The sequence below is a fragment of the Andrena cerasifolii genome, chromosome 5, assembly GCF_050908995.1.
Source record: "Andrena cerasifolii isolate SP2316 chromosome 5, iyAndCera1_principal, whole genome shotgun sequence".
Taxonomy (NCBI): domain Eukaryota; kingdom Metazoa; phylum Arthropoda; class Insecta; order Hymenoptera; family Andrenidae; genus Andrena; species Andrena cerasifolii.
The window spans coordinates 18,124,818-18,137,824 of NC_135122.1; the positions used below are offsets into that span (position 1 = coordinate 18,124,818).

The following is a 13,007-nucleotide window of genomic DNA, read 5'->3' on the forward strand; positions in this document are numbered from 1 at the left end:
ACTTCTTGTTGCCTCAAATCACAATTGTCTCATCAATTATTCGTTTGCTTGCGCGTCAAGATGGCGCTGGAACGGGGAGGATCCGGGCGGAGATTCGGCTGTGAATTTCAAAGGGACCCGGGCTGGGTGGCAAAAGGAAGATCGATTACTTGATATAGTAAGGCACTTTGGCGGGTGTGAGGGCTCTCTCCCATGGTGGTTCCACGCTGCTCGCGAGGAAAGCCTGGCTGCCCGGGGTACTGCCATCCTTTCCAAATCCGCTTAGCAACTTGTAACGCTCGTCAACCGCCACTTGCAGCACCTTCCACCTGCGAAAACACATGAAAAAAAGTTACCCGCCGTCTCCTACGACTTTCCCTATCTGAATGGCACCGTGAAATCCGCGGGAAAATGGCCACGTAAAACGAAAAAAGGCTCCTCGAGAACGTGACATGTTCGCTGATCAAATTTCATGGGTATCTTCTTGTTAACATTCTGGAGGAGCAAACTATTGGAATCTTTTATAACCAGATAAATTTTCTGACTGTCGAATTCCTTTCAAACGCGCACGAGTCGCTAAGGAAATCAGTAGTTCCTTACAATATCCCGAGTATCCATAAAATTCAAACTCACTAAGCGAATTTCTACCCAGCATATGTACCCCTAAACTTTAAACTATCCTCCTGCATCTTCACCACCTCCCTACCCTTCAATCCGACGCGTCCACCGCGCCAGTAGAATTTCGAGCATTACTACTGAATCGCCTCCGAGTACTTTTCCAGCTGCTCCGAATTTCTTAATGCCCCACATAAAAGTTACGCGACACCGTCGCTCCGATAACGAGCTTCCTTCGTGGTAGCTTGCAGAACCGAGTGGATCTTCGCAGCCACGGAGGAAGAAAAGGAGCCTGATAAATCTCGGAGCGACAGAGCCACGATGTTCCGCGGAACTCGGCGGGGACGCGGTACCTGGTGTTGAGATCTTCGAGTTTTGCCAGCAAAGCATGAGAAACGATGACGCTGCTCGAGGCGAAGACGCTCGCCTGATCGTTCGCGTCCTCGATGTTCCTCTGAATGGGGACCAGCCGTTCGCCGAATTTCTGCAATTGCTCCAGCAATTCCGTCGCCTCGTTCGCGTCGCTCGGATTCTGCCAGCCGCTCTGCAACGCCTCGGCAGCGGCCATCCGCGACGACAGATCCTCGAGCAACTTTTGGAAGACACATATTTTCTGCAAGCAAACGGGGAAATCAGTTCTTTCCATCTGCCGCGCTGGGATCCTCGCTGGATAATTCTCAAGCGGGCTTTGCGGCTAGTAAAATGGCACGCGAGGAGTTCCTTTGGGATCCGTCCCACCTTGGTTCATAGAATTACCAGATTAGGTAGAATTATGGCGACACATTTTTCCTTTATGGAAAAGAAGGAGGGTGCAATTGCACGGTGCAGGTGCATCGTTGCACCTGAGAGAAAGAAGAAGGTCGTAGAAAGTTGGACCTCGTTAAAACGTTCAACTTTTTCCTCTAGCACCTCCTTTTTTTCACCTCAGCGCTGGGAAACAAGTATTAACCGCCTTAGCGAGTTTATTCGCTTGTAATTTTATGCACTGTATTAGATCCTCCTTTACGCGCGTTGCAGGGGATCGCCATGGGTCTCAGAGGATGTTTAGCTATTCTTTTAACGCCGCGATCCATCGGTACCGCCTTAACGTGTGCATAATTTCGTTACGACGGCGCTAATAATCAAAGCGTAATTGTTTGGCGAAAAGGAAGATATATTTCAACGAAGACAATGAAGCCATTGTCCTGGAAATAGTGCTGCCCGGCCGAGCGGACGGAGTTTCTGTGCTGGCGGGCCGAAAAGAAAGTTACAAGCGTAATTGTCGGGGCAGAAGTTTATGGTCATGAAAACCACATTTATGGTTTACCGGGTTTCGCGCGCCCATACGTATATGGGTCAGCCGTGAATGAATAACCGTTGCTGCTGCAATTCGTTGGAAATCGCAGCCAGATCGCTCGTATTTCGCCGTCGATGAGAAGAATTCTGATTGCATTATGACAAATGGTATTCCCATTCATTAACCAGAATACATAAAGAGGAGTTATTTGAAAACCCGCGGTGTTCGCGAGAACGGAGCGCAACTCCCGTCTTCAAAGGCTTCTCTTATCGCCGCACCCGCCGCGCAAATTATTCGAATTTTAATTACAGTAACTCTGGCGAATCGAGTTCTCCAAGTGCTGTTTAAACGCGATTTAGATGGCATGCCATGGGCTAATGAATTTATTTTGGAGCTCAGCGCGATTCCAGTTGGAAAAGTAGCCAAGTGCCTCGACAGGCTTATGTGTTAAAGAACACTCGGTAGGACGATATTCCTCGCGGAGACTCCCTCTTCGATCTTCGGAAATCGAGACAACGCGAGAGGAGCCTGAGAGTGCCAGAGAGCTGTCTCTCCAGCGAATAGGTCGACGATTTTCCTTTCAACGCGTCGCACAATGAAATGGCAAGCTACAGCGACCCAGTCATCAGAGCAGCGCGCCCTTTTTCCACTCCAATAAATTACGTTTCACGGTGAAACGGCGAAACGGATTGCATCATGAACTCGGGCCCGGGGGACAAAAGGGGGACGCGCAACAATGACCCTTAAACAACACCTAACATCCCCTTTTAGCTTGGACCGACGACCCGAAAGCATCCAGTCGCTCTTTCCATTCATTCGATTACCTCCCATTCAAGCGTCGCGCCCCTTCTATCCAGCGTTTCTCCGGTTAAGTCGCCACCTTTTCGCGGTCGACCCTCGACACGGAAAACCGGGCTCGCAACACGGCCGAGCAGCGCCGGGGAAAATGAGAAAATTGCCGCTCCGCGAGCCGACGCTCTCCCCCCGTCCTTTCAGTTTCCATTTGGCTCGAGGGAGGAGAAACAACCTACCGTGGAGTAAAATCCTCTGGGATGCGTTCTCCAGATGCGACGTGTGAACGGAATTAGAAGCGGAGGGATTATGTGGCACAGTTTCGGGGCGCGCGTGATTTCGGGCACTGGTCGAGGTGGGGAATATTCTGTCCAGAGTATTGCGGGGGATGATCGCGCTGGTACACTTAGGTGGATAATAGTTGCTGTGTTGAGACTAGAAGGGGGTCGTGCCGCATTTTAATAATTCAATTATGAGACACGTGGAAATACGATGCTTCAATGGATCAGAAATTTGCATTTTGGGGTTAAGGAAGGAGAGAAAGGAGGGACGGGTGGAGCTGCAAGGGAAGCTGGAGAACGGGGACGGAATGAGCAGCAAAGACGAGAATAAAGAGGGAAACAATAGACAGAGGGAATAGGGAGGAAGCGAAGCTAGAACAGGTGGTGCAGAGGAAGCGGAAGAAAAGGGCTGGGTGGGGAAAGAGCAACGAGGAGAGAAAGGAGAACGGCAGACGAACAGTGGAAAAGGGTTGGCAGAAGTCTGCATTTGCATTCGAAATAAACGTCAACGACGGACGCTAAATCGCTCTAATTAGCCGTCCCGCTATGAAAGTACTTTTAAGCGACGTTTGTTCGGTATCCAGCGCGCGTTCTTAAAGCGGGAAGCGAAGAAAAAGGCGCCGGGGGAAGTCGATGGCGGAAGTTGGTCGAGTTGCCGACGTCGCGAAGAGCGGGGTTGTCCGAGAGCACACTGATAGAGATTCATAAAGCTGAAAGCTATATGTACCTACTGTCTTACATTTTCACGCCTGGCAAATTACTGGAATTATCAAGATCAGATATTGGTCTTAAAAAACAGTGTTCTACTGGTCCCAAAAGGAATTGAACAAGCTAAACGAACAGTTTATAGCATTTGTGCTAACATTTGTAAGTTTATTCACAAAGGTTCCATTTAATTTAGCGTTGTGGAGCTGCCAAGTTCCTTGAAGTATCGAATTGTAAAAATGACGAATGTTTATCTCATTTCGTGCAACGTAACCCAAGCTGACGAAGGACTCAAGTATCTCTGCATACCCTTCTTAGAATTGCAACGAATCCTCGGCGGCGCGAAATAAATTTGATACCGTGTCCAATTGCAAGTAAAAACGAATACCGTAAAAAGCCCGACATACAGTCAGCATCGACGCGGAGGCAATGAAACAGTCTCGCACTCTTATCTATAAACGATAATCGTTTAGGCGTCATCGCATAAAATGAGGGTAGGTGACGACAGACAGACACTTTAAAGTGGTGAACGTTATTTTGATGGCCAATAACCGTGGAATTTCGTTGATCCTCGGTGTCTATTCACATTTGCGTACTGCAAATCAAAAGAGGTGTTTATACTTATGATTCTTCATAACATCTATTTGAAAAGTGGAGTGCACACCACGTATGGAGGGTTAATTCGAAGAGAGCGTAAGCACGATAAAAAACATGGACAAATGATCGAGAAAGCTAGAGTACGTTTATAATTGTTTACTTCTATTCGCTGGTCCCGTTACGACAGTCTTCGTACCGCTCTTCTCTGACACCGTTCCAACTGCAGGTGTCAATAAACCTAATTAGCAGCGCACTTAGCAATTACGTCGTAATTGCAACCCCTGGCTGAGGTTCAACGCGAAGGCAGTCTGTGCATTCAATTCCGAGTTGTTTCTGTTTTGCGACACATCAGACGATTCCCTTTGCGACAGATGCTTTAAAGTCCACCTCAGACTCGTCGATAAAATGTATCACTGAGATTCTTTCATCTCGCGCTCCTTCAGGCATGGCATATTTAAATGATCTCTTATTTAAAAGAAAAATCTGAAGTCGACCTTGAATCGTCGAAATACAGTGGCGTGCAAAAGAATGCGGCTCCTCTTTAAAACAGAATAACTTGTTTAAAATTGGTCCAAATGATTTGAGTTTTTTTAGAAGCTAAAGATTAGTTTGCTATGTGACGTGATTGGTCGTTTTGAAAAAAATTGCAATCGGTCGGAATAGGCATTTTTTAAATTTTCATTACGAGCACAGACAAAAAAGTTGAAAAACATGACATTTACTATTTTTTCGCTATTCCGACCGATTGCATTTTTTTCAAAACGACGAATCACGTCACATAGAAAACTAATCCTTCTAGCTTCTCAAAAAGACTCGAGTCATTTGAAGCAATTTTAAAAAAGTTATTCTGTTTTAAAGGGTGGCCGAATGCTTTTACACGCCACTGTACCTTCTAATCGAAACCAACGCTATTAGATCCACGATCCTGTGAACGAATATTTCCTAAACTTACTTTATTGCTCCTCGAACTACCTTGTCCACCCCTACACCCATTCACCCCGTTCATGCGACGAGAATTAAAAGCTCATAAACTCTCCTAATTTGCCAGGAACGCCGGAAGACGTAATCGAAGCCATCGAGACACAGGAGGAACGGGAAAGGAATAGAACGCCGATGCGATCGAGCGCCAATCTTCTTCGTGACCAGACAGGTGGAGATTTAATTCCCGACGATAAATTCTCGGGGGAAAGAACGTACAGGCGTCGAAAGTGACGCGGCCAAGATGAATGTACACTCGGAAATAAGATTACAGAGCCATCAATACGTTCCCGTTTCCCTGCGCACGAGACCGTTCCAACAAACAGGCGGACGAAAGTGCAAGAACAGAGCTGGAGCATGGGGGGGGGCGAAACAATTTTTCCTCCCCCCTTACTTGGCCGTCTGCAATGTCATTTATTATGTAGCCAACCGGGCAATTAAAGTTAACTCGGCCGTGCTTTCGCGTCTCTCCGTTTCTCTCACTTTCCCCATCCTTCTCTCGTGCTCCCCCGCGCCTCTCCCTCGCCCCCGCGTCGCGCACCAACTTCTTCGCGGAATTTACGAAGCTAATTGTCTGGCGCCGTCCAGTACTCCCTGTTTTGCCGTTTGCACGGTCCATTCGGTAATTAGTGCGTCGCGGAATTTTCCTGGCGAGATTTCGCAAGAAGAGATCGCCATCGCGGTTCTTGGGGTAAGTTTTCGGGGTGGCGCAGAGATTGGTGGTTGCGAGAATTTGGAGGAGGGCTGGGGTCGATTGGAGGACGACTGGCAATGGGAGCTGGGATTCCTAAGTTTATATTATACTGGTAATGATGGGGGAAGAGACTTATGGGCGATGGAATTTTAAGGGTGACGATGGAAAGTAATAGCTACGAAGGATTGTGTACCTATACAGTTTTCTTTCAATCATTCCATGCACGTATTTTCGCGTCTTCTTTTCTGTAGGATGATGCACTGTTCAGCATCTGTCTTTGTATCGATGAGTGACGCAAGCGAAAGGTGTGATTTATTATGCGTGTCGCGGCCCGAGTAAATCATTGTCGCATTGTTCCTTCCGCGCGTCCCTTACAGAGAAAGTGTCTGATCGGAGAAGCGACTCTTCCAGCACCTCTTGCCAGCATTATTCGTGGTAGCTCTTTGAAAATCGAGGGAAATAGCAGTTAAGCTTCTCCGAGCGTCTCGAGGATGCTTCTTTCCCATTCGTTTCTTATAAATACGACTTCGATAACTCAATCAATTCCCGTTATATACCTTTGCTTGAAAAACTCGGGATTAACCGAGAAAGCAACCATAAAACTTTCCGCAGGGCCACTAATCCTGCTGCCACTATCTTCCAATAACAAAGTAAATATAACCACGAGAGCGCGATGCTGTGGAAGCAACGTTTCGGTCCAGATTCACGAAGGGAAAATAAGGGCCACGGAAAGACACGCGCAACGTCGAGTCAGTCAGCGAGCCTCTCCTAAATTTTCAGTTTTCCCGCAGTCGTTTCTGTTATTTATTACAGCGTCGAAGTGGAGGGCACAGAGGAGGCTTGGTGTAGGTGACTAAGCGGCAATATTGTGGCGCTTGGCCGCTGGCAGCACGCCATCCGCATCTATTATAAATCTGGCCTCGTAGCCTCGTCGAAGTACCCTAGACCTTCACCTCACGCGTTTTCGCCGTTCCATCGATTCCACGGCTGGAACAACGCTCCTTCGAGACGAGGCGCCCGAGGATTGCCCAATTCTTTGTTATTTCTGAATGCGCGTCCGTGCCACGTGGGTCAGCGACCTCGGCGTTCACCGGAAGCCACGCGAAAGTGACTCGCTCCTCGCGTTCGTCATTCAAGAAAACGAAAGTGACGTTGCTGCGAATACACCGTGGTACGATTCAAAAGCACCCGCTTAATCCTCTGCAAGTTTTGCCGCGCTCGACAAATAATTTCGTAGGATTATTCAGCGGAGGGGCATTTCCATGAAAATAACGCCCTACGATGCAAGATAAATTCATTATACCTGTTCACGCGGATGAATTCGGTTCGCGTAATTAGTTCGGAGGACGCGCGACACGCTGCGTAACGAATGATTAATTTCACGGAATAATCGCTCGACAATTTATCGGAATTATTTGCATATATTATTACAGGGAGCGTTCGTTCTAACGCGTGCCGATCGATACGCGCTGACGGGCATCATTCTACGGCTAATAAATACATGGAAGTCCAATGGATTCGCGGAAGTTCCATGGACGAAGTCCGAAGACGCTCGAGGCGGGCGTGACTGGGTCTTGAACGCTCGCTGCGTACGAGCGAGGAATGTTGAAATCGTCGAGAGAGGGTTACCGTTTCGTTTCACTTGCAGATCTCCAGAGAAGAAAATCGCTATCCAGGAGAACACATTGACGATAAAAGTACCTCAACGAGTATATGAAAATCAGTTAATACAGAGTCCACTGACAAACCGAACACTAGAATCCCTTGAAGCATAAATCCTCGAAATTGTATTAGAGACGCTCGGCGTGTGCGGGGGACGTTCATCGGCGGTCAGGAATCGCGTTGAATAGTAGCAACCACAGGGTTTCCGCACGAGTGGTGGCCAGAGTTAAAGAAATGAAATTGCACGCCTTTTTTCCCTGTTTTTACGTGGAAGCAGATTATCGCGAGAACTCATTCGTCCGGACAGAGAGCCGTCCATCGGGAAAAGGTATTCATTAGCTTCATTTGCCGGAGATCGTTAAAGCCGTTCGCGACGGGCGCTTTATGCACCGCGGTACGCGCAGAGAGCATTGAAATATTCCACAACGCCGCGGGCAGAGATACGCCCGCCCCGATTGATAAAAATATTTCCCGCGGCTCGCATATGCATGTCTGCCCGGATACGATGGAATGATTTTTACCATCGCCCCTCTCTTCGCGCAGGAGACGAAGTATTCCTGTCCGCTTTTCCGTGAAACTCCATTGTGCCGACAGATGCTCTTAAAACCAGGATCCGTTTTAGAGTGTACGGCTCCTTGAATGGGGGCGGCCTTCGCCGGGAGATCGAAAACTGCACCAATGGCACAGGTCGTCCCCGAGCTTCCATATCGCTGGCAAATATTTATAATCCGGAGGAGAAGTGCATTGGGTTTGTGGCAGCAATTTGGGCACAGATTTAGCAAGGCTAGCGCCTATCGTGTGCGATGATGGATGGAGGGTGTGGTATTTGTAATTTGAAGGGAAGATCGAGTTCAAGAAGAGTGTTAATTGTAAGTGTAGGTACGGGGTGATGGAACAACTTAGGAGTTTCTATTCGGTTAGAGAAGTCCAGGAAAAATTTTAACCAAATCAGTAATTAATTATTCAAAGTTCATACACTTCCTTCGTTACACACGAACACACTCGTGCATTCTCCATCGCGGGACTACGAAGCCCGTCTAAACACTTGAAATACGGACAGCAACGCTCGCCGCTTCATACTTTTAATTAATTTTGAACGGTGCCACGGTGACGAATTTCGAATTTGCTGAAACACAGAATTTCGACCGGGCACGTGGGAGAAAAAGATTTAGGTTACAGAGCCATCATATCCTACCACGAATAACTCTCACACAACGAAACCTTCGAGTGGAATACCATTTATGCGAATCAGAGACTAAGATTTACATGCGCGAGAACGACGAGGGCGAAGGAGAAACTTAATGCCCGGGTCGTTTCATTATACCGCGGATCATCAAAGGGACCCGTTATCAGGAATTATGGATAATCGACGAATTAATTACGAAGAGGTAATCATGAACGCGATGGCAGGGGATAAATGCAGGGACACTCGAAGAAGCTATGCCCTGATACACAACTCCTTGGTGTAATCATGGAGGCCCTGGATCTACCTGCAGCAATATCAACGTTACGAGGATCGTTTCCCCTTTAATGTCCGTCGCTGACGCCACTCTGACGACGTCCACCTGACGGTCTTAATACCCCTTGGATGTAATAAATGCGTATTAACATATACTATACCACACCGACGCCTCGTACTTTCATCCCAGGGGTAATAATCCATCGTTACGTCTTACTAATGAAACTGTATCCTTAAGGTCTACGCACACGTATCAGTAGTAAAAAATATCGTTTCCTTGTTCTGGAATAGCTCAGCTCGCGCTTGTCCGTCAAAGTTACCGACACTGGAACAGAGAGACCATTCAAGCTGACAGTTCCGAACCGTACTGGAACTGATACGTGCGCGTCGCCTTCACACGCTTCACTCGTCTACTCCTATCTTGAGTTCCTACTCAGACGTCTCTGATCCCATGATCGACTACCTTCACACTTCTCAACCGAACACAGCTGAAACATCAACCCAGTCGCCAGCTCCAAACATCTTCCAGTCGATTTCAACGGTCCCCCTGTGCTCGGGGTGATTTTTAACCGCGCTACCATTACGGGACGCGACGAAGCGAAACGACGAAAGCGTGCCCTGTCAGCGAACTCTTTTTCCGCGCGATCGGACACGCCAACGGTGCGCTCCGGTCCGCACGAGCCCCTGTCGCAGCTTTCAGCACGCGAGATCGCAAACACGCCGCGCGTTTCCTGCGCGCGGTGGCACGCCACGGTGAAACAGAGAGAAAAGAGAATGGCCTTTCCGCGCGTTGCGAGCAGGCGTTTCCTGAAAGGCGAGCCGTACTAGCGCTCTAAGGAGAATAGCCCCGACCCCGGCGGATGGTAGCAGCGCTGTATCATGTCGCCGCTTATCGCGATACGGTCATCTATTCCTTATCTGGAATCAGTCATCTGGACTTAGCCGCGCCGCGGCCACCAGGCAGAACGCTACACGGGAATCGGATTAACAGTCGGCGAGACGGTAAGAGCAATTTCCGTGATTGTATCTGCGACACGAGGGAGGCTACACGAGAGATACTGATAGGACAGCTCCTCGTCGCGGGCTCGGTGCCCCACCGAAACTCGCGACGCGGTGTTAATTACGCCCGATTGTCTGTTAAACTGACTAGCTCGCGTCCGATTAACTGGGGCCCCGAACTTCACTTCCCGACGGCTTTTGGTTAATTAATTTACCGTGTCCCCGTCTACTTTGGTTCTCGAAGGTCGCCCGTACAGGGTGGATCGCACACGCGATATACATCGACGGGCGAATCTGGGGTACGAACGTGAGGTGTCACGAATGTGGGGCAGGTATTTTTAAGTTGACGGAACCTGTCCCGCAAAGTGAACAGCTTAATCTTTCTTTCTATTATTCAACCGCTCCTCGATCTACAACCTCCAGAGTCGTCCGAAGCTTCTTAAGGGGGTATACCCGTTTGAACCCTCGGAAAATGTGTACATTTTGTGGAATTTTTGACAAGTCAACAGCTTGATGAAGATTTCCGTTTTTTTTTTACTATCTTTATATAGTATTATGAACTACTTTAAAAAAAAGTTTCAATTAAAAAACTATTGTCTTTCGAAAGTTACGCATACATATCCGAAAGTCTCTCGATTTTAGACGGCTAAATGGTGGGCCTAAAAACTCGCGCTACGTTCAACCAATTCACTTCCAATTATGCATGCAGGATCGTAATAAGATTCCACATCGTCCAACGAGGGCTTCTATTAATCCGATTCCCTGTTTATTATTTAGAAAGAAAAAAAGGTGGCCTTTTCTCTTAGAAAAATGTAACTTTACCTTTGATCTCTCACCATTTCTTTATTTTTCAAAATTTTCAAAATCGGTCCCGTTGGACAATAGCTATTGACATACTTTATAAGAAGATTTTATTGTTTTTGATTTCAGAGACGTTATACAACTGTTTTCAGGCCCACCGTTTAGCCGTCTAAAATCGAGAGACTTTCGGATATGTATGCGTAACTTTCGAAAGACAATAGTTTTTTAAATGAAACTTTTTTTTTAAGTAGTTCATAATACTATGTAAAGATAGCAATACAACTGGAATTCTTCATCAAGCCGTTGATTTGTAAAAAAATCCACAAAATGTACACATTTCCCGAGGGTTCAAACGCGTATACCCTCTTAAGTAACCTATACCCAATTCAAGTCGCCTACACAATGGGACCGACGAATGCATCCATACCGCATCCCCGTTTTCCTGGAGCTTTGCAACCATCCATCCAACTATGGCCCCCAAAGAACCGGCAGCATCTACCACCTCACGACTCCGTGCTCCCTCCTGTGTCGCCGCAAATCCAAACTTGCGCGCGATACGACTACGAGCGAAGTGCAATCGGATGTTTAGGCTTTCGCCGAAATTACCCGACTCCGTGCCTCCTCCTCCTTTTCCCCCGTTATAATACCCAGATCCGGCTCGGCCCGATCTTAGGCGCAGCCCTCGACTCCGCTCGCGGATCCTCCCTACGGGAATCGGGTTAGCAGCCGGAGAAACGGTAAGTGCAATTTCCGTGATACGTATCGGCGAAGAGGCTGGCGGGGAGCAGCCACCGATACGCAACGGTCTGTCCCACAGCGACGGGACCGGCCCCGGCGTGTTAATTACGCGCAATTGTCTGCGAGATCACCGGCTTGGTTTCCCTTCCTTCCCCTGCGCCACACTTGGCGAAGCTTATAACAAGCCCGCCACCGGTGTACGGTAACAATAATTATCGCGCTTGTGTTAACGGGACGCGGTGATTACGGGGCGAGCCGGGGATCCCTGTTGCTTACCCTTTAGGCTGGTTTACAATCGCGGTGACCGCTGCTGACAGCGATACGCAAGCTGGACGAGAGGAGTGTGTATGCTTTGGGGAACTCGGAGTTACTTGATCGAACGGATGTGCGGAGGTGGCGAGGCGGCAGGGTGGTAGCGTTGCTTCAGCGGTGGGAAGCAACAGATAAGAAAGAGTGCAGGTTTTGGAGACTGAGACCTTGAGATCTAGCAGCGCAATTTCTTTAGTTTTCCAAGTTCGTAGAGATTCTTCTTTTTCTTTATATGTAATTGAAGAGTCCTCGTACAAAATTTATAACTTTTTAATAATTGTTTAAACAATCGATAAAACTTGCCATTTGATAGATCTAATTAAAAGCAGTAACTTTTGTCTTGAAATTTCTTTTTTATATCTTACAGATTGCGAGTTAGAAAATAAAATCGAAAAATTGCTGAATCTTCGGGGGTTAATTTCACCCCCTTGGTGTGATTTTGGGTAGCAAAAAAAATTGCGTTGTAATCAGGAGGGAATTCCCTACATATCCACAAAGTTTCGGAATTTTTTGAATTTTCGGGTTCGGGATCGTCCCTTGTTTATCTTGCCAGTTCGCTCAGTACCACGCACGTTTGTGTGCGCGTACCGAGAACCAACAATTGCACATGTGTCGAACACGTGCACGGGAGGTTTCACCTTTTCAGGAGAACGGAAGCTAGCGAAGGGAGGGATGAAAAGGGTGGAGATGGATGTGGAACACGCCGCGGAGGAAAAGGGGCGGCGGCACCTAACCCAGGGCGAAAGACGTTCGCATGGTGGAAAACGTTGGATAAAGAATTCCTCTCGTGAGCCACGAGACAGGGGGCGGGGGTCGAGCGTCTTTCGAAGGGGGCGAGGGCGTAGGTGGAACTTAATTACTTCAACGTTACTCTATCTCCGTCCCACGTTCTGCCTCTCTTACGGCGCGGGCACGGTCGTGTGATCATTACCAAACGTAATTAAAATCTCGTGTCGTCCAGCAAATTAATTTCACGGCTAACGGATCACGGCCCGCTCGCTGCTCGGCTGGAAAGTTCACCAGCTGCGCGATCAATTAATCGTTAATGTATTTTTGCAGAATTATGAAATAACGCGGAAAATCGGTAACGAGCTCCGCTTCCCTAGCAAATACCTACACGGA

The 13,007-nt window shown here is 47.9% G+C and overlaps 1 protein-coding gene across 6 annotated transcripts in view; it reads right to left on the minus strand.

Annotated features, from left to right (window-relative positions):
• The window catches only part of LOC143368939 (dystrophin, isoforms A/C/F/G/H), a 338,640-nt gene that overhangs the window by 5,459 nt on the left and 320,174 nt on the right, over positions 1-13,007 (minus strand). For all 6 annotated transcript variants that reach the window (XM_076812178.1, XM_076812183.1, XM_076812184.1 and 3 more), the window contains 2 exons: positions 948-1,207; positions 150-308 (listed from right to left, as the gene is read on the minus strand). In XM_076812178.1, the coding sequence (XP_076668293.1) occupies positions 150-308; positions 948-1,207 (419 nt within the window). The remainder of the gene's footprint in view (positions 1-149; positions 309-947; positions 1,208-13,007) is intronic.